The 21,990-nt window shown below is 44.1% G+C and overlaps 1 protein-coding gene across 3 annotated transcripts in view; it reads right to left on the reverse strand.

The window, feature by feature from the left end:
* Positions 1-207: 207 nt before the first annotated feature.
* LOC115403786 (uncharacterized) overlaps positions 208-21,990 on the reverse strand; it is a 70,065-nt gene continuing 48,282 nt past the window's right edge. For 2 of the 3 annotated variants that reach the window (XM_030112790.1, XM_030112788.1), the window contains 2 exons: positions 11,382-11,492; positions 208-1,260 (listed from right to left, as the gene is read on the reverse strand). In XM_030112790.1, coding sequence (XP_029968650.1) covers positions 1,112-1,260; positions 11,382-11,492 — 260 coding nt within the window. In that variant the 3' untranslated portion in view covers positions 208-1,111. The remainder of the gene's footprint in view (positions 1,261-11,381; positions 11,493-21,990) is intronic. The other variant, XM_030112789.1, reaches the window with a different exon arrangement.

Raw genomic sequence — 21,990 nt, forward strand, 5'->3', positions numbered from 1 at the left:
TCAACAACAGCTAAATCACATATGAACCAACATAAAATGCTCTCATTTTATTTCATTTTTTTTAATTCAGAGCAGTGTTCTGTCCTTTTATGTTAAGTAACAAAACTACCTGGATAAATCTTTCATTTTTGAGATACATTAAAAATTCAACCTTGTCACAGGCTGACAGTAAGTCAGTAGTTATTTATACTGTAGTGCATTTTCCATAGCTTAAGGTACAAAAAACCAAAAAAAAAAAAAACTATATATATATATATATATATATATGCCGCTTGTGGTCACCGGCAAGAATAGACCCCAGTGGCCCGGAATACACTGGCCATTTGGGAAACCTCCCGAACCTCCCGATGGCCACCCTGCCCCTGTCATCTGTCACAGTGTTCTGTTAGTAAAAGCAAAGATAAATTAGCTATTAAGACGCATTAGAAAAGAATGAAAAGAGTAAAAGTTAAATGGTGAAAAGACAGGAGGATCTCCTCTGTTCTCTGGAAGAAAACCCTGTGAGGCTGAGGAGAGCACAGAAGATGAAGGATGATATCTCTATAATGCTTGTTGAGATTTATCTATCATGTATAATAACTTCTTTTTGCTGAGATACTGATATGAGTGTTTCTAAAGATATACAGTATATCACATTAAAAAGGGAAACGAAGCAGTGAACCTCCCTCCTCTCTTCAGGCCACTGAGACACAGGTGATTGTTATCAGAGGCTCTTTATATCAACTTCAGCTATTTATTGCAGTCACTGAGCAAATGTTTAACTCCCTTTGGCTCCCTCTCTTCAACTGTCTTCTTCTTTGTGTTCATCTGTCTTCCACTGTGTTCCTGTCGGATGTTTTCTCTTTTCAATATGTCACATTTTGAGGGACTCCATTCACCAGCCTTGTTTTCTTTTCTCCTTCTTTGTCCTTTTGAAGCGTTCATTGTGAGTCTTTCCTCCTTCGGGACTGCATTGCACTTCAAGTGCACTTTTTACCAGCTGTTGCTATTAGTGACACTTTGGTAATCTTGTCCTTTTCTTCTGATCTGGGGCTCCATGTGAGAAATCAGGGCATTTTGGGAAGTGTCAGTGTCTCAGTTTTCTTGATTTGATTTGATACTCTCCACCAGTTCATTTTGGAAGTTCTCCACTGGCCTGATCCAAGTTGTTGTCTTCCTTGTGGTTATCGATGCCATCCTCACCCGGTATGCTTGAAGGGTCCATTGTCGGTGGAGACGGTGGTTCGGGAGAATAAGGAAGAGTAGAAAAGGTCTCCTCACCTGAAAGTGGGAAAAAAATAAGCATATTAGCATAAAGAATGCTTCTTACCACTGGTTAGCAGAAATAACTCTTCATGCTGGTCCATACTACTCTGAGCTTCACTGTTCCCCCATTCCCTTACCCATGTCACAAACTTATAACATGACGATTTAGATTAAAGGTGCATATTTAGACATATTTTTTCTTTGAAACTCTGAAGGTTTCATGAGAAGAGGTATGATTTCTTATATTTGCAATCAAATTCAAACCCTGTCTTTAAACTCTTCGAATACTGTGAAGACTGTTTGGGAGGAGGAACTGGGTGAAGGCATCTCAGATGAGCACTGGGGTGATATTCCAAAGCGAGTCCATACCTCATCTTTCTGTGCCAGACATGGCTTAATTCAATGCAAAGTGGTTCACCGCACCCATTGGACTAAAGCCAGACTCTCAAAAATTTTTGATACAGTTGATCCATTTTGTGAAAAATGTCACCAGACCCCTGCAAATCATGTCCACATGTTTTGGTCCTGTGTTTCTCTTTATAATTACTGGACGGCAATATTCAAAACTCTGTCAAAAGTAACTGGGATGCTTTTGAAACCTAATGCATTGACCGTCCTGTTTGGAATATCTTCGGTGCCTTTACCCAAATTGCAACTGGACACCATTGCCTTTACTACTTTATTGGCCCGACGTCTCATTCTTCTAAGGTGTAAGTCAACATCACCCCCTTCTCACACAATGTGGGTTAAAGAGATCCTTAATAACTTAAAAATGGAAAAAATTTGGTACACGTTAAAAGGATCCTTACATAAATTTAAAGAAGTGTGGGGCCCTTTTCTTGCTTATACAGGAAGGATTATTTTCCCAGTTGTCCCTGAGTAGGATCCCGCTTTGTCCAGATGTTATCCTCTGCTTATTAATTTCATTTCGCACCACTGCAATACTATTACAGTGTCACTTTATTTATCTACATATTTGTACATCTATTTATTTATTGTCCTCTCTCTCTTTATGGTGTTCTTTGTCTTCCCATCCCTACTCTGCTTTAAAGACTGAGACCATCATTATACATACGAGCATGACCTTGAACCACTGTACGACCACACCAACCACCCTGTTCAATTAATTTTATTTTATTTTTTATGTATTTTTCTCTTTTTCACTATTTTTTATTATTATTAATTTTCTTTTTGTGTCTGTTTTTTGTCTGTTTTTGTTTGTTTTTGTTGTTGTTTTGTTGGGAAAATTGTAACACCGTCAGTTACATATACTGTAAATCTTTGACTTCCTGTATTAAAAAGAATTAACAAAATTGTGAAAAAAACAGAAACTCTGAAGGTTTGAGAAAAAGTGCTGTGGTCCAAACTGAATTTTCAGCTATTTGGAAACAACTTCACCCGCTGTGTTTGCAGGATGAATAAATACCAGTATGATCCCAAGAACACCAGACTCGCAGTCAAGCATGGAGGTGGAAACATCATGTTTTGGGGTTGTTTTTCTGCAAAGGGTTCAGGGCAACTTCACCACATTGAGGGGTCAATGATCAAACCCATGTACGTACTGTAAAATCTGGGATGAAAACCTTTAGTCAGGAAAAACACTGAAGATGATGCGGATTTAGAGAAGGTCTGTATAGAGGAATGGGCCAAAATCCCTCCTGAGCTGTGTGCGAACCTGGAGACCAACTGGAACAAATGTCCTGTTGCTGTTCTTGTAAACAAAGGTTTTTCTTTTAACTGATATTGTCTGTTGCCATAGTCAGTAAACAACCAGACAAATGAGAGTCTATTCATTTGGAGAGGGTGATTTTCAGACGTTCCAACATCCTGATCTTAGTTTGCTCTATCCTCATGTTCAATGGCATCATCTTTTGGTCGGTTATTTTGTTAATTTAATTCATGTTTTTGGTCACAGACGAGCCAATACGTGTAAGTCTGTTAACAGTTAACAGATCTTTGTCCGGCGGTTGTTGCTTCCCTGAAGGAAAAACAGTTTTGACCGTCGAAGAGGTCACAGTGACATGTTTGTGTGAACTTCATTGTTTGAAGCAATAATTGGACATGTGATTTCAACTGCAAAGCAATCATCACGGACTCACTTCATGCAGGCTGCACAGGTTGTCAGACATTGAAATGCAGCAGAAGCAACTCATGGACTTCAAGCATAAGCTGAACCTCTACAGGTCAAAATTCCCTGCAGCATCTCACCTTTCAAACGTTGAGATGGTTCAAATCCCACATCTGTCTGTGTTTTTCAATCTGGCACTATATAAAATTCAAATGCATGCACTACTTAAAGCTCGTGTCCGGAGTTTTGAAAGAATGAGTTTTTCTTATCCAACGTGTCGAAGTTCCGCCCAACCTCTACTTTCTGAGCGACCAAACCACGCTCCTTTAATTGTGCATGCGCATTACCCGTGGGATGAAAATGAGTGCTTCCAAGTCCGCAAGCATCCTACATGTTTAGCTGTTTACGGTGGATGTTCAGCAGACAATGGATATATCCGAGGTAAGCGGGGCGGCTGCTGCGTAGCTAACTCACCTCTGCCTGGGCGAGTGCGTGTGCTCTCTGGCTGTGCGCACACATTGATTGACAGCATGACAAAGCGGAAGCTCGGAATCTATTGGCTGAAGCTGACCGGCGCTTTTTCAGATAACATGGGGGTCTATGAGACGAAGGCGGGGCTCATAAATAATTTTTTGTATTGCTTTATGTTAATATTATATTATAGTGTTGAACCAGACAGGGCTGGTTTTAGCTATGGGCAATGTGGGCGACCGCCCAGGGCGCAATCTGTGTGAAGGTGCACTGGCACCATGTGCACGAGAAAAAAAAAACAAAAAACGAGCGGCTGCAGAGGTTGGCAAGGGGGGTGGTGATGCACAGTGGCACAGGGAGGGAGAGGGGGTTGGGGGGCAGACTGATGCCAACATATACTTCATAATGTAAATGTCATAATTAATACAGACGTACGCGTAACTGACTGGATTATCTGAAAAAAAAATTGAAGGGGGGGGGGGGGGGGGGGGGGGTTTGGACGGTTCTTGCCCAGGGCGCAATTGTAGCCAGAACTGCCTCTGGAACCAGACTAACACATTTAAGCTCTGTTAAAGGGATACTTGGACATTTTGGCAAATTGGCCAATTTAGCACAATTCCTTAGTCATTTTAAACAGTATACTTACTTTTTTGTGATGGCAAGCTATTGTTTATTCAGAGGTGAGTCGGGGAAGGTTTTCAGGGCGGAAACAGTGGATGTGAATGTGCGGATTATAATGTGTCCACCAAAGTGTTTTGGCGTTGTTGGATTTTGTATTTGATGAGTTTGACGAGGGGAAGCAAAAATACCATTCACTTCCATTGTGTCCGTCCCAGGGTGGGAGCTGGGCGGGAGCTGGGTGGAGCTAGGTGGAGCCTTGGGAAGATGCTACATTCGAATACAAGCTAGTTTTCCAAGATTGCCAACCCGAGATTTAAGTTAAACGACAGAATAAATCAATTTGTGCATTAAATTGGAGTTCTCATTTATAGCATTCGTTTCGATGTCTCACAATGGGATGCGTCCCCAGCGTATGCCTCAGAAGCATTTATCTCATTCCGCCAATCCTGATTGGCTGGTGATTGCAACGTCCACAGAGGGTGGAGCCACCTACCCTTAAGTAGCCTGCGTCACTCAAACACCTCTTCTCGCTTCATGTAGCATATCTCTATCCTCAGTGACAGATGGAGCTATTTCTGCTCCATCGCCGAGCGCTAGCTGCCACACTTCGCGGCCCTCCAATCTTTACCATAGCCTGGAGAGTCCACTGCCTGACCACACCATGGAACGGTTGACGCGGTTTAGCACACCATCTAACACCGTCCTGCTGAATTAGCACGCGAACTAATTTTGTGGCGCCTCAGGTTAGCTCCCAGCTAACTACGATGGACGCCCACGCTTCTCACACCAGAGGAGATGGAGACTCTGGGGCCCGGCTTTGCGCCTACGGTGATAAGATATCGAGCCGCGACTCACACCAGGTCTGCTCGTTTTGCCTCGCGCTGCAACACACCCGGCAGGCTATCGAGGCCCCAGGCTTCTGCGAACATTGGGCCCGCTTCACCCTCAAGAGTCTTCGATGATGCCTTGCACGCCAAGCTAGCTTGTCCGGTCAGGACCCCTTCATTCCTGCGGGTGACACGCCTGTCACCAGCGGGGAGAAGGAAGGTGATGACGCGGTTGTTGGCCCATGCGCTATACCGGCAGCTGGGGCTCCCAGCTGGACCGAGCTGCTCCGACTCCACTCGTGGAAGACGTTTTGGAGTTGGATTATGAGGATGACGATGAGACAATCTCGGAGCTGCTCATATCCGAGGAGGAGAGTGAGGATGATGTCCTCATTCCCTCCGCTCAGCTTGCTGCTCAGCTCGCCACGCCAGGCGCTGAGGTTGTCCTCGGGGATGAGGAGGGAAGCGCGCCCACTCCCTCCGCTGTCAGCATGGACATGCAGGCCGTGTGCAAACGCGCTGCATCCCAGCTGAACATTCCCTGGCCTGAAGCAGTAAGACCACCAGGTCACATTATTAAGGGAACAAATTCCTACAAGCTGGGAGGACAGCTAAGCAGCTGCTCCCCGTCTTCCCCGAGCTGCTCGACGAGTTGTCCTCCACGTGGAAGGATCACCCGTTCATCGGCAGAAGTTCCATACGCGGCGCTTCCTCCCTGGATTGCGAGGGCATGGACAAGCTCGGTATTCTCCGTATGCCCCCCATGGAGTAGTTAGTCGCTGCAAATTTGCACCCACGTCCAGTCCGCCATGACGGAGCGGGCTCACAGGGCAGCAGCGCTTGCTGTCAGGACACTCAATGTCTCCTCCATGCTGTGTGAGGACATGGTGAGCAAACCTGACCCAGCGGTGTGGGACGAGATTACCGTGATAACGGACATCTGCCTCCACGTGCAGCGCTGTGCGGTCCAGGCCATGGGTAAATCTCTGGGGATGATGGTGTTACAGGAACCAGATGGCTCAACCTGTCTAACCTATCGGACAGAGAGAAGGAGGCCATGTTGGACATGCCGATCACACCAGACGGCATTTTTGGCTCCGCTCTCACCTCAATTCAGCAGCGTGCGAGGCTGTTGACGCCCCTATGGGACTTGGCGATGGTTTTAAATGGGCTCCATTTGAACCACTGGAGGATGTTAGCTTGAAGCATCTGTCTCTGAAGGCAGTGCTGCTTCTAGCTTTAGCCTCTGCCCAGCATGTCAGTGACATTTATGCACTCTTGGTGCACTCCTCGTGTACTCAGTTTGCCCCTGGGAATGCCAGGGTGTCACTGAAACTCCACCTTGCCTTCGTGCCCAAGATGGTGGGTTCTCTCTATTCTCTCCTATTGTTCTTACAGCATTTTCTCTACCGCCTTTTTCTTCTCCGGAAGAACAGCGTTGCACATGCTGTGTCCAGTCCGTGCCTTGTGGATTTATATGGACAGGACAATGGGGTTTCGGAAAGGTGACCAGCTCTTTGTGTCCTGGGCTCGCCCCTGCAGGGGCAGACCCATCACGAAGCAGCGGTTCTCCCACTGGATTGTGGGAGCGATTGCTCTGGCTTACACGTGTCAAGGTCTTCAGGCCCCTGCGTGCCTGCGGGCTCATTCTACACGTGGCCTGGCTGCATCCTGGGAATTGTATAAAGGGGTTTCAATTCAGGAGATTTGTGCAGCAGCGAGCTGGTCTTCACCTCTCACCTTCGTCCGCTTTGAAAAGCTGGAAATCCCTGCTCTGAGCCTTGCTCATGCAGTACTGACTGCAGGGCCCTCTTGGGGCAGGGAACCTTTCCTGAGAGCTAGTGGTCGATCGAGATAAGCATGTCTGGCAATACAGGAGTTTCCATATTCCATAGTGAGACATCGAAAAGAATGTTATTTTGATACACTCAAAATATGTGATTACATTTATGCAATTAAATTATAATTTTATTTTGTTTATATCAAATCAATGCATCATCAGTGCATTCATTGTAATTAATTTGAGATTTATTGTGATCTGGACTTAGTTTATGTGAAAGATGAAGGGCGGAACCAATGTGCGAAGGTGTTGTTCCAACCAGGTTCCTCTAGGTGCGGCCCCTCCCAAAGAAGAAACGCGAGCGGTTCGTGTCTTCACTTCTGTAAACACATTTTCCTGTTTTCCAGGTCAGTGCACTCTGAAAATCACGCAGAATCAAAACAGAAACGTAAGTCTCTTGTAGCGCGAGTCGGATGTGTTTTGCGCATGTTTTTTTCAAAGTTCATTGATTGAACGAAAGAATGAGACGGAGATGGCCTGCAGCTCAACAACGTGGGCGAATGTATGCACCACGCCATTTTCTAACATGAGGTGTCATGCTTTGACTTTATACTGCTGTGGCTCAGTGCACTTAAAGAAAACTCATTCTCTGTTACCTGTTACATTAAATTAGTATTTGTTATGCTGGGACCCTGATTACTTGACCACTGTGTAAATATGTTGTTTTTGTGCTATTGTAAATATATTGTTGTTGAGATTTATTGCAAAGATACCATGTGTTGAAAGATTTAATGTTATATTTTTGTGGAAAAGTAGTTAACTGATCTGTTAGGTTTGTTTGTGCCTCCTCTGTGCAGTGTATTCAATGTGAAGAGAGTCAAAATCTCAAACACAGAATATGTGTGTGAATTAACTGTGAGATTGCACTACATTTAATACCATTTTCTGGTAGTTATGGAACATGTGTGGATACTGGAAAATAACTGAACAAATACTGTTTGATGCTTGTGATGGGACTGGAAAGTGATTGTGAAAAGATTCATGTTTTTCTGGATGGACTAAACGCTGTGAATTAGTAACAAAAGGTAGGCCTGTGCGGTATACCGGTTTGTACCGAATACAGGTTTTTATTTTTGTTTTGATATGAATTTTTCATATACCGTAATACCGGTGAACAGCCCAAACAACGTCCGGAACGTGCGCGGCAGTAAAGTGTTTCAGCGGGGACCCATTTCACTGCTGCACGCTGCCGGCGAGAGCTCTCAACTTGAAGCACACGCTGTTTACCCAGAGGAACTAATACCAAGGAGAGGAGCCACGTCTGTGGTTTGGAAGTTCTTCGGCTTTAAAAGGTCGGACGTGGATTAAACAACTATCTTTTGCAAATGCTGTCGAGCAGAAGTGGTAGCCGGCAGCGGCAACACTAGCAATTATCTTCATCACCTTAGCCGAAAACACGTTTTAGAGTACCAGGAAAGTCATAAACTAAGATCCACACCCTGCACATCCACAGCTCAATCTGCAAGTAGCAGTCAGACGTCCATTCAAGATGCGTTCGCTAAAGGGACTGCATATGAGAAAAAAAAGCAAGCGGTGGGTCGAGATAATGATCGCAATCACGCAATCTGGACATGAAAAAAAAAAACATGATACAGTCCTTATGACAGTCAAATGGGCTATTTAAAGCCAATCAACTGCAGTAATTATTTTCTTATTAGAAGAAAATGTGTGTAGCAACACTCTTGCATGAAAACAAATACCGTCAAATACCGTGAAACCGGTGTGAATTTAAAAAAAACCGTGATATGAAATTGTTGCCACATCGCTCAGCCCTAACAAAAGGACACTGAAACAGACAAATGTTTTGATTTAGGTTAAGGATTTCATGATTGTGTTTAATAAATCAGAGGAGTTTTGGGAAGAAACGCAAGCGGTTCGTGTCTTCACTTCTGTAAACACATTTTCCTGTTTTCCAGACGAGAGACAAGGGACCACAATCTCTTTGCTACAGAGGTCACAATACTTTGGGACCCGTAACATTATGAATGAGAACTTTAGGTCACTTGAGGTAAACTCGGTTCTCAGAGTAGCATGAGTGAGATGTCTCACCAGACAGCCCTTCTTGCTGGGCGAAGCGAGAACAGGTGCTTACTTTGAGTGACGCTGCGTGGATGATAGGGCATTAAAGACTTTAGTTTTTGTCAAGTCAACTTATTCATCAATAAAGTTGAGTCAACAAGTTGTGATAACATCATCACATTGACAGGAGGAACAACACAGCTGTCCTCCAATGAGCAACTTGCATTAAAATTCACTGCAACGTAATCACTCGGGCGCCGCCCCTGCAATTCAGTACAGAAAAAAAGGCTCAACAAATTCTAATACTAAATGATATATTGACAGTGTATGTGTTTCATGTTTTATAAATGATCTGTAATAAAGGAGTAGATAAACAGTCTGGAGTGCCGGAAAACCTTCTCGAGGATGCGTGGATCAGGGCGCCTGCATGGAGCGCGCACAGCTGAGCCCAAAAAATGTAGTATGGGAGAAACCACCTGTGCATCGGTGGTGCGCCAACGCGAACACGACACAAGCATCAACAGTCCTTCTAACATTATAATCCCAAGAAAACAAAGGCTAACACCATAAGTTTCTTTTAAATTTAACTGCACAACACAAAGTGCAATTAAAGCTTAAAGGCGCAATAAGGAGTTTGCACATTTTATGCCAAACAGCGCCCCCTGCAGGTCTTGGGCGTAATGTAGCTTCGTGAAAAACTCGTGCATGTGGCTCGCGTGCACGGAAGAGGGGAACTCCTTCCTCGCTCTTTATGTAGCGCTCGAGTAAAATTTAAGTTTCTTTTACCTGGTGGAGTCTGTGCTGGAGCTGTGGCAGTGCTAGAAGCCAGTCTTTTTTTACTTTCTGGAAGATCCTGCTCAGTTGTTGCTCACTAAGCATCTGGTGGAGTAATGGCGGACAAAGCGAAACTTAACAAGCCAGAGCACGCATTATGTCATTCCTTTCAAATTCTCCCCAAAAAAATTGTGGTGCCGGACTGGCACTGCAACTTTCAAGTGACAATTTAGCGCTGTTAGAGGTACTTGTAATGAATATGTCAGGGCACATTGTACACATCACTAAAAATGTGTAACATATTTATGGTTGAAAACAAGTATTTTTAAGGTTGTAAAACTCCTTAATGCACCTTGAAAGCAGCGGCAGCAAAGACGCCACCATGTGTGTCCGCATTATATTTGTAAGAAAAAAAAAAAAAAAAAAGAGCACGGTGTTATGATGAAATTAAAAGCAAAATAATCAAAACCCAATGCTGTCAAAACTATAACTGGTCTTGCTTGTATGGTTCACAGAACATTACTTAGACAACAGTTTTCAACGTGAAATAAATGGAAATTAAAAACCAGAACCGCAAATAGGCACCAATCAGAAACCAACTTCAACTTGCAAAAAAAAAAAACAAACAACAAAAAAAAAAACTCAGAAGCCTCTAAAGATAAAGAGTAAAAAAAAAAAATCATTGCTGTAATATTCTTAGATTATGCTCAATTTAGTAATCCTACTCTGGGTTATCTTCCCTCACATTGTTGGGCTTGTGCTTCATGTTTTCATGGAGAAAGATGAGAGCATCGACATGCGCTGGATGAAGGCTGCACGCTGTCGGGTGATCGGGTGAGAGAAACAATCCCCTACGACTTGTCGACTCCTCCAAATTTACGTCGACTAGTGCGACGGGAGTCGAGTCGTCGACGTTTCTGTTGATGCCCAATTGGATGACGCAGGCTACTTAAGGGTAGGTGGCTCCACCCTCTGTGGACGTCGCGATCATCAGCCAATCAGGATTAGCGTACTGAGATGAATGCTTCTGAGGCACACGCTGGGGGCGTATCCCATAGTGAGACATCTCACTCATGCTACTCTGAGAACCGGGGTTACGTTAAGTAACCTAAAGATTTTGTGTGTTGATTACATGTTCACAAAGTATGCAATTAATCACGATTGCTTATGATCACATTTGTGTACAGAGGATTCCTCTTGATGATCTCGTAATGTTGATTGTTTCATGCAATTAAAAACATGTATTAGATTTTATCCTTTCAAAATTTTCTACTGTTTTCTTTACATTAAAGGTAAAAAGTGACAACACCGGAAATAAACTTTACACAGAATTACAATAATTAGAAATAATATTTCGTAAATCTATGGTGTTTCCAAATGCTGTTTGTTGTGAAAAATTATATCACATTCTGTCAAAAAAACCTTACAAGAGAGATAAATCGTAATTTTACTCACAGAATACACAGGACACTGACCAAAAACATTCAGCAGTCTTTACCTCTTGTAAAGTTCTTACCTGGCTCTGTGTTGTCATTCCGCTCAGCAAAGTCTGGAAAGTAGTCAAGAGACCGAGAGTTGAGCCGTCTACCAATCAAAGTTTCTTGCTCACGGTCACTTCTGTTTTCTCCTGAAACACAAATCATCATCTGTCATCGGTACCAGAAAGGAGAGACCTCAACTCCAAAAAGTCTCAGAAAGTGTTTTAATGTCCAAAGTGTTTGGAAAGTCAATTGATTTATCTCAGACGTTTATTGACAGACCTTCTGATTGTCTGAGATCTTAATAGTTATGTGATCATTAATAAGTTAGGAAAACACCAGAATTTCACAGTGTGGGAATAATAAAGTAACGCTGTACCCTATTACAACACCAAGTGTTCAAACCCCTTGTAGATGTGTGAACTGCTTCTAAAACTAGTTTGATGTGAAACTTCAGCTTTTTAAGGATTCTCATTTCTCAGATCAATCGATACATTATCGTCTTCTGTTACTTAAAACACATCTTTGGAGCTGAAGATGAACTTTTCACAACCTCTGAACATAATAATTGTTGTCAAAGCTGTCTTCAACAACTCAGCCAGAGTTTGGGCTTCCATTGATCTGCTGCTGCCCATGTGGCACACAGCTGTTCACATTCAACCAATGACCAATGTTCCTGATTACAACTCATCATCTGCTTAAAGCACAGCTACCCCAGGAATCAGTTTCCTGCATTCCAACTTCTATAGCAGCACGGGCAACACCAAAGAGCTGTCAGAACATGTCAGACTGTGGATCTATCTGCACATTAATGGAATGGGATACAGAACCATCAGCTTGGTAAAAAGGCGACTATTGGCATGAACTATTTAAAAGGTGAACAACAGAAAATGACCATCGACTGTCCTCGGTATGGAGCTCCATGCAAAATGGCGCCTCATGAAGTGAGGAGGAGGACGAGAAAAGATAGCAAGCAGCCTGAAATTACCTGGCAGGAGCTTGATCATGATCTGGAGGCAATCAGGACCTCCGTCACCAAGAAAGCAGTTGGTGACACACTGAGCTGAAATGGAATGAAATCCTACAGTGCCTGTGAGCTTCTCATGAAAGACTCAAGAACAAATCCGCCTTCTGGTTGACACTGGACATCTAAATGACTCAGAGAAGGTTTGGGAGAAAGTGCTGTGGTCCAAACCCAATTTGGGCTATTTGACATTAACTTGACCCGCCGTGTTTGGAGGAAGAATAAATACCAGTATGATTGAGTGATTGAGGGATCGCAGACAGAACATCAATCGCGCCTGATCCACTGATCGAATGCAGGGATACTCCACTTACCATTGCTCGTGGGCCACAAAGAAAAACATCTCTGTTTTTCATGGGCCGCAACCTAAGTTTGTGAATTTATATGACTGAATTATGTAAAAGACATTTAAATAACGTAAGTAATATTCAATAATGAAATTTTAAATGCACTACAATAGAAAGACAACTGCACTAGTCTTTTGTAAAAGTAAAATAAGACTTTGTTGAAAACACATTACACTTAGCCTTATAGATCGACTTGTGGCTGTTTTCTGCATTTCCAATAAAAAGCAAAAGGTGAAATGGCATGACATTTAAAAAAAGTCATATCAAATTAAAAAATGAGGCTTTATTCACAAAATATGAACATACTACGCATATTAGCACTTTTTGTGACAAAACATAAGTTTTTCAAATATTTTTCAAGCAATACTTTAGAGAAATTCACAACATTACAACAAAAAAGCAGGCCTTTATCCACAAAAAAAAGCAAATAAATTAAGATATTCTTTACAAAAAAAAATTTAAAAAAAATGGGCCCACACCTGCAAAAAATAAATGAAGGAAAAATTAAATCTTGTGCATCACAAAAAAGTTCACCGGTGGCAAAAAAAGACAATCATCGTAAAACATATAAACATAGCTCTGTAGGTGACCTATAGGTGACCTGTCGGTGACACGACGCATTGTCGCGATGCGTCAGACGCGTTTTCAGGGCGCCTTGGGGCGCTTACGCGACGCGCCACGATTTTGCGTCCGACGCTGAAGTTGGGAAATCTGAACTTTGACGCGTCGCGATTTTGCAGCAAACCAATCAGAGAGCGTCTTTATGGTGACATAGGTCAGGGAGTGGGGACCGGAGAAAGCGACACTTATCCTGGCGCAAATAGTGAAACTTGCCAAACTCCGAACGTCTGTGGATAATATCGAGCACCCAGGCACGGCGTACTGTCGACCGACGGCGTCGTTGTCTGGCTTTGTGAAGCAAATAAAACCAAGCCACCCTCTCAACAGGGTTGGCCATGATGCTAAGCTAACACAGGAAACACGGCCGGAGGCCCCGCCTTCCCACCACACACGACACGTTCGATGCGTTCGGTGTGAACGCAGCTTCACTCACTTGAAATCAGGACGATGTATCACATTTCTTAGCAAAGTCAAATTCAAGTAGGATTTATAATAAGAAAAACAAAACTTTCGGAAGTGTCTCAGTTACAGAATAGTGGCAGTGTTGTCACAGGTTGAGTGGTGCAGTCCTTGTGTTCGAAATTTGCGACAGCTGTCGTGGTAACGCTGAAGATTTGCTCGTTTAGGAATGGACGGTTTCTGGCAAAGAAGGCACACTGGCTTGTTATTTACCTCCACAAAAGCAAATTCTTCCTCCCATAACGGTTGAAATTTCCTGTGTTCATCACATAACTTTCGTTTAACTTTACCGGCGGCAGCCATGAACTCCACTTCGATCAGTGTTCTTTGAGTCTTTTGTTTTTGGCAGTGAGCAAACAGCCTATTGGCGCATTACCGCCACCAACTGGTACAGCCCCACAATTGCAGCACTTATCTGCCTGTTGTCAGTAGGACAAACATATTGCCCTCTGGTGTCCACATATCAGAAATGTTTTTTCCTCATTAAAAGTAGATTTTTTTTTTTTTTAACTGCTTACAATCAGCCATGGGCCACACCGTTACAGCATGCGGGCGCATGCGGCCCGCGGGATGTGTAGCGCAGATCTAATGAGACAACCTGGACTCAACTGGTGCAATCAATTCAAATTGGGCATCAATCAAAACAGCTGATCCCTTGATTATTTGAGATAACCCGGACCCAGTGGGTGTAAGCATTTACTTAACCCCGGGCTCCTACCATGTGGAACCCGCTCTCAGTTCTGTTCCTTTCTCTCGTTTTAATGTATTTTCATGATATTACTACATGTCATCGATGATTGTTCCTCTTGTTGCCTGTGTTTTCTTTGTTGATATATAAAATGTATGTAAATACAAGAAACTGCCTGTCCTGTCTCCTTCTCTTTCTGCCCTCTCACCCCAACCAGACTAGCAGAAAGCCGCCACCTCTGAGCCTGGTTCTGCAAAGGTTTCTTCCTGTTAAAAGGGAGTTTTTCCTTTCCACAGTTTTTCCTTTCCACAGTTGCTGTCGAGATAAGCATGTCTGGCAATACGGGAGTTTCCATATTCCATAGTGAGACATCGAAACGAATGTTATTGTGATGCACTCAAAATATGTGATTACATTTATGCAATTAAATTATAATTTTATTTTGTTTATATCAAATCACTGCATCATCAGTGCATTCACTGTAATTAATTTGAGATTTATTGTGATCTGGACTCAGTTTATGTGAAAGATGAAGGGTGGAACCAATGTGTGAAGGTGTTGTTCCAACCAGGTTCCTCTAGGTGCGGCCCCTGCCCGCCTCCTCAGAGGAGTTTTGGGAAGAAACGCAAGCGGTTCGTGTCTTCACTTCTGTAAACACATTTTCCTGTTTTCCAGGTCAGTGCACTGTGAAAATCACGCAGAATCAAAACAGAAACGTAAGTCTCTTGTAGCGCGAGTCGGATGTGTTTTGCGCATGTTTTTTTCAAAGTTCATTGATTGAACGAAAGAATGAGACGGAGATGGCCTGCAGCTCAACAACGTGGGCGAATGTATGCACCACGCCATTTTCTAACATGAGGTGTCATGCTTTGACTTTATACTGCTGTGGCTCGGTGCACTTAAAGAAAACTCATTCTCTGTTACCTGTTACATTAAATTAGTATTTGTTATGCTGGGACCCTGATTACTTGACCACTGTGTAAATATGTTGTTTTTGTGCTATTGTAAATATATTGTTGTTGAGATTTATTGCAAAGATACCGTGTGTTGAAAGATTTAATGTTATATTTTTGTGGAAAAGTAGTTAACTGATCTGTTAGGTTTGTTTGTGCCTCCTCTGTGCAGTGTATTCAATGTGAAGAGAGTCAATGTGAATGCTGTGAATTAGTAACAAAAGGTAGGTCTGTGCGGTATACCGGTTTGTACCGAATACAGGTTTTTGTTTTTGTTTTGATATGAATTTTTCATATACCGTAATACCGGTGAACAGCCCAAACAACGTCCGGAACGTGCGCGGCGGTAAAGTGTTTCAGCGGGGACCCATTTCACTGCTGCACGCTGCCGGCGAGAGCTCTCAACGTGAAGCACACGCTGTTTACCCAGAGGAACTAATACCAAAGAGAGGAGCCACGTCTGTGGTTTGGAAGTTTTTCGGCTTTAAAAGGTCGGACGTGGATCAAACAACTATCTTTTGCAAATGCTGTCGAGCAGAAGTGGTAGCCGGCAGCGGCAACACTAGCAATTATCTTCATCACCTTAGCCGAAAACACGTTTTAGAGTACCAGGAAAGTCATAAACTAAGATCCACACCCTGCACATCCACAGCTCAATCTTCAAGTAGCAGTCAGACGTCCATTCAAGATGCGTTCGCTAAAGGGACTGCATATGAGAAAAAAAAGCAAGCGGTGGGTCGAGATCATCAAGCACTGAATCTTAGACTGCAGAAGTTAGAGCCAGCTTTGGTGAGTTTGAATTGCTTATTGTGTTGTTGTTGCTGTGTTTGGGGGTGGTTAGGTGCTTGTGCTGCAGTTTCGGTTTCTGTCTGCCCAATAGAGAGGTCGTTGACGCGGGTCACACCTTCTATTGTGTGGCTCCAGTGACATCAGACAGGGGCGGGATCTCACTGATAGCCTTGCCTATAAAGACAGCGGAATCTGTGACTTCAGTAATCAAGCACTGAATCTTAGACTGCAGAAGTTAGAGCCAGCTTTGGTGAGTTTGAATTGCTTATTGTGTTGTTGTTGCTGTGTTTGGGGGTGGTGAGGTGCTTGTGCTGCAGTTTCGGTTTCTGTCTGCCCAATAGAGAGGTCGTTGACGCGGGTCACACCTTCTATTGTGTGGCTCCAGTGACATCAGACAGGGGTGGGTCAGCCGGGTGCAATCAGTCAAGTTGGACACAGCTGTGACTCAGTCAAGTACTTCACAGCACAGACTGCGCTTTGGCGTCAGCCACAGCGTCAGCCCACATAGTGTGAAGACCACAGAGGGTAAAGACCTGCGAGTATACCTGCGCGAGTCCACCGAGCTAGGACACCGGTGTCACTAAGGTCTGTCGGTCACAGTCTAACGCACAATGTGTTTCCTACGTATCCCAGTCATCGTCGGCAACCGGAAAAGACGCGTAGTCCTCCGCAAACGCAATCCACACAACCTGTCCGCTCTCTCTGGAAGTGGTCCCAGCCCACACTCAGTTACCTTCGGTCTCTGGAACTGTCAGTCCGCAGTTAATAAGACAGAATTCATCAGTTCTCTGATGAAACTCTCAGACATTCAGGTCCTAGCCCTGACTGAGACATGGATCCGCCCAGAAAACTCAGCTACACCAGCTGCACTCTCTGAGTCTGCTGCGCTAAGCCACACCCCTCGCTCTGGCCGAGGAGGCGGTGCTGGCATTCTCATTCCGGACAACTGGTCCTTCTCCTCACTGCGCCCGTCGAACAACAACACAACGTTTGAATATCATGCTTTAACGGTCACTACTCCCATCAAAGCATATATTCTGGTTGTGTACCGCCCACCAGGGGGTAATCTGGATGGCTTTGTCTCTGAAATGGACATGTTACTCTCTGACATCCCTGATGATGGCACACCACTGATTGTCATGGGAGACATGAACATTCACGTTGACAAACCCCAGGCACAGGACTTTTTGGCACTGATGGCTTCCTTAGCTCTTGTACTGGCTCCGTCTCCTCCCACCCACAAAGCTGGCAAAATCCTTGACTTGGTGCTGACTCGTAACTGCTCCATAGCAGAGGTGACAGTTACTCCACTACATCTATCTGACCATTTCTTGGTAAAATTTGCGGCTGCCTTTCCGCCATTGCAGACACCGACACAGATGGTCTCCTTCCGCAGAAACCTGAAGTCCCTCACAGCAGCTCAGCTGTCTGAGGAGGTGAGCTCTGTCCTGCCGGACTACTCTCACTTCTCATCGCTTCCTGTTAATGAGGCTACAGAAACACTCTGTTCCTCTCTGGCGTCCTCTTTGGACAAACTCTGCCCCCGGGTGTCGAAACCAGCCAAGACAAAACAACCAAGTCCATGGCTCTCAGAAGTCCTGAGAGAACAAAGAGCTGGACTCAGGGCAGCAGAAAGAAAGTGGCGTAAAATCCCACGAGCCCGCTGATTTGTCCTCATACAAACAGAAACTTGCTTCCTTTACCTCCCGCTTGCAGTCCGCAAAGAAAGCTTTTTATCAGAACAAGATCTGTGCAGCTTCTGATTCCAGAAAACTGTTTATGGCGTTCAACTCCCTGCTTTCTCCTCCAGCTGCTCAGCCGTCCACTGAGCTGACTCCTGATATGTTTGCCTCCTTTTTCACTGAAAAGGTGGCTGCAATCAGCAACCAGTTCTCTGAGCCTGACCAGCCCAGTCAGCTCAAACCCACGACTGCGCCTTCTCTCTGTTCGTTTGCTCCTCTGACTGAGGATGAGGTCTCCAGACTTCTTCTGAGCTCAAAACCGACAACATGTCCTCTCGATCCAATACCCACCAGCATTCTGCAGACCATCTTGCCCATAATCAAACCTGCAGTCACGCACATTGTCAATTCCTCCCTGGAAACCGGCATTTTTCCTGTTACTTTTAAACAAGCCCGCGTCACCCCACTACTAAAAAAGCCTCATCTCAACCCAGCCCAGGTTGAAAACTACAGGCCAGTCTCACTTCTACCATTCCTGTCGAAAATACTGGAGCGCTCAGTATGTAACCAAGTCTCTGAACACCTGCGGAACAACAACCTACTTGACCCATTTCAGTCAGGCTTCAGATGCGACCACTCCACCGAGACTGCACTCCTTTCAGTCACAGAATCTCTGCGGCTGGCAAGAGCTGCTGGTCAGTCCTCTGTCCTCCTGCTGCTGGACTTGTCTGCTGCCTTTGACACCGTGAACCATCAAATCCTCCTCTCCTCACTCTCTGACCTTGGCATCTCAGGTTCCGTCCTGTTGTGGTTCAAGTCCTACCTCACAGGCAGATCTTTCAGAGTTTCATGGCGAGGGGAGGTGTCAAGGTCACATGGCCTATCGACAGGGGTCCCTCAGGGGTCGGTGCTTGGCCCCTTACTCTTCTCTCTGTACACCACCTCACTTGGTGCAGTGATTCGCTCTCATGGCTTCCCCTACCACTGTTATGCTGACGACACTCAGCTCTTCCTCTCTTTCCCACCTGACAACACCACAGTCTCAGCTCGAATATCAGCATGTCTGGCTGATATCTCCACCTGGATGAAGGAACGCCACCTTCAGCTAAATCTGTCTAAGACTGAACTCATAGTCTTTCCAGCTTGTCCATCTGTCCAGCCTCAGATCAGTGTCCAACTTCACTCGAGCCTACTTGTGCCCACAAACTCAGCCAGAAACCTGGGTGTCATGATTGATGACCAGCTGACCTTTAAGGTTCACGTGGCCTCAGTTTCTCGGTCTTGTCGTTATGCCCTCTACAACATCAGGAAGATCAGACCCTTCCTGACCCAACAGGCCACACAGCTTCTGGTTCAGGCTCTTGTGATATCACGCATTGACTACAGCAACTCTCTTCTGGCGGGTCTCCCTGCGTGCACAGTCAAACCTCTACAGATGATCCAGAATGCAGCAGCACGTCTGGTCTTCAACCAGCCCAAAAGAGCTCATGTCACTCCTCTGTTCATCTCCCTTTATTGGCTTCCAGTTGCAGCCAGGATCAAATTCAAATCTCTCCTCCTGGCTTACAAAACGCTTATAAGAACGGCTACGGCCTACCTGGACTCCCTGATCCAGGTCTACTCTCCTTCACGCCCTCTTCGCTCTGCATGTGAGAGACGTCTGGTGCTTCCAGCCCAGCACGGCTCTAAATCTCTTGCCAGACTCTTCTCCTCTGTTGTTCCCAAATGGTGGAATGAACTACCTAACTCGGTGCGTTCCGCCGAGTCTCTTTTTACTTTCAAAAGACAATTGAAGACTCAATTGTTCAGAGAACACCTAGGGTCTTAATCCGACCCCATGTTCGGGGAAGAATAGATCAGGTGTTCTAAAACCCAGCACTTATGTAACACTGACTAAGTTGACACACACACACACAAAAAAAAAAAAAAAAAAAAAAAAAAAAGGGGGGGGGGTAGTGGCTCCTCTTCTGCAACTTGATGGCAACTCCCTTGACCAATCGCACTTGAAGCAATTGATGCATTTACTAATGGTTTCTTTCTTTCTTATGTCTATATTCTTGCTTGTGTTGTGCGTCGCTTTGGACAAAAGCGTCTGCTAAATGAAATTGTAGAATTGTAGAATTGTAGAGATAACGATCGCAATCACGCAATCTGGACATGAAAAAAAAAACATGATACAGTCCTTATGACAGTCAAATGGGCTATTTAAAGCCAATCAACTGCAGTAATTATTTTCTTATTAGAAGAAAATGTGTGTAGCAACACTCTTGCATGAAAACAAATACTGTCAAATACCGTGAAACCGGTGTGAATTTAAAAAAAACCGTGATATGAAATTGTTGCCATATCGCTCAGCCCTAACAAAAGGACACTGAAACAGACAAATGTTTTGATTTAGGTTAAGGATTTCATGATTGTGTTTAATAAATCAGAGGAGTTTTGGGAAGAAACGCAAGCGGTTCGTGTCTTCACTTCTGTAAACACATTTTCCTGTTTTCCAGACGAGAGACAAGGGACCACAATCTCTTTGCTACAGAGGTCACAATACTTTGGGACCCGTAACATTATGAATGAGAACTTTAGGTCACTTGAGGTAAACTCGGTTCTCAGAGTAGCATGAGTGAGATGTCTCACCAGACAGCCCTTCTTGCTGGGCGAAGCGAGAACAGGTGCTTACTTTGAGTGACGCTGCGTGGATGATAGGGCATTAAAGACTTTAGTTTTTGTCAAGTCAACTTATTCATCAATAAAGTTGAGTCAACAAGTTGTGATAACATCATCACATTGACAGGAGGAACAACACAGCTGTCCTCCAATGAGCAACTTGCATTAAAATTCACTGCAACGTAATCACTCGGGCGCCGCCCCTGCAATTCAGTACAGAAAAAAAGGCTCAACAAATTCTAATACTAAATGATATATTGACAGTGTATGTGTTTCATGTTTTATAAATGATCTGTAATAAAGGAGTAGATAAACAGTCTGGAGTGCCGGAAAACCTTCTCGAGGATGCGTGGATCAGGGCGCCTGCATGGAGCGCGCACAGCTGAGCCCAAAAAATGTAGTATGGGAGAAACCACCTGTGCATCGGTGGTGCGCCAACGCGAACACGACACAAGCATCAACAGTCCTTCTAACATTATAATCCCAAGAAAACAAAGGCTAACACCATAAGTTTCTTTTAAATTTAACTGCACAACACAAAGTGCAATTAAAGCTTAAAGGCGCAATAAGGAGTTTGCACATTTTATGCCAAACAGCGCCCCCTGCAGGCCTTGGGCGTAATGCAGCTTCGTGAAAACCCCTTGCATGTGGCTTGCGTGCACGGAAGAGGGGAACTCCTTCCTCGCTCTTTATGTAGCGCTCGAGTAAAATTTAAGTTTCTTTTACCTGGTGGAGTCTGTGCTGGAGCTGTGGCAGTGCTAGAAGCCAGTCTTTTCTTACTTTCTGGAAGATCCTGCTCAGTTGTTGCTCACTAAGCATCTGGCGGAGTAATGGCTGACAAGACGAAACTTAACAAGCCAGAGCACGCATTACGTCATTCCTTTCAAATTCTCCCCAAAAAAATTGTGGTGCCGGACTGGCACTGCAACTTTCAAGTGACAATTTAGCGCTGTTAGAGATACTTGTAATGAATATGTCAGGGCACATTGTACACATCACTAAAAATGTGTAACATATTTATGGTTGAAAACAAGTATTTTTAAGGTTGTAAAACTCCTTAATGCACCTTGAAAGCAGCGGCAGCAAAGACGCCACCATGTGTGTCCGCATTATTTTTGTAAAAGAAAAAAAAAAAAAAAAAAAAAAGAGCACGGTGTCATGATGAAATTAAAAGCAAAATAATCAAAACCCAATGCTGTCAAAACTATAACTGGTCTTGCTTGTATGGTTCACAGAACATTACTTAGACAACAGTTTTCAACGTGAAATAAATGGAAATTAAAAACCAGAACCGCAAATAGGCACCAATCAGAAACCAACTTCAACTTGCAAAAAAAAAAAAAAACAAACAACAAAAAAAACTCAGAAGCCTCTAAAGATAAAGAGTAAAAAAAAAAAAAAAAAAAAAAATCATTGCTGT

Source organism: Salarias fasciatus, chromosome 16 (assembly GCF_902148845.1).
Source record: "Salarias fasciatus chromosome 16, fSalaFa1.1, whole genome shotgun sequence".
Taxonomy (NCBI): domain Eukaryota; kingdom Metazoa; phylum Chordata; class Actinopteri; order Blenniiformes; family Blenniidae; genus Salarias; species Salarias fasciatus.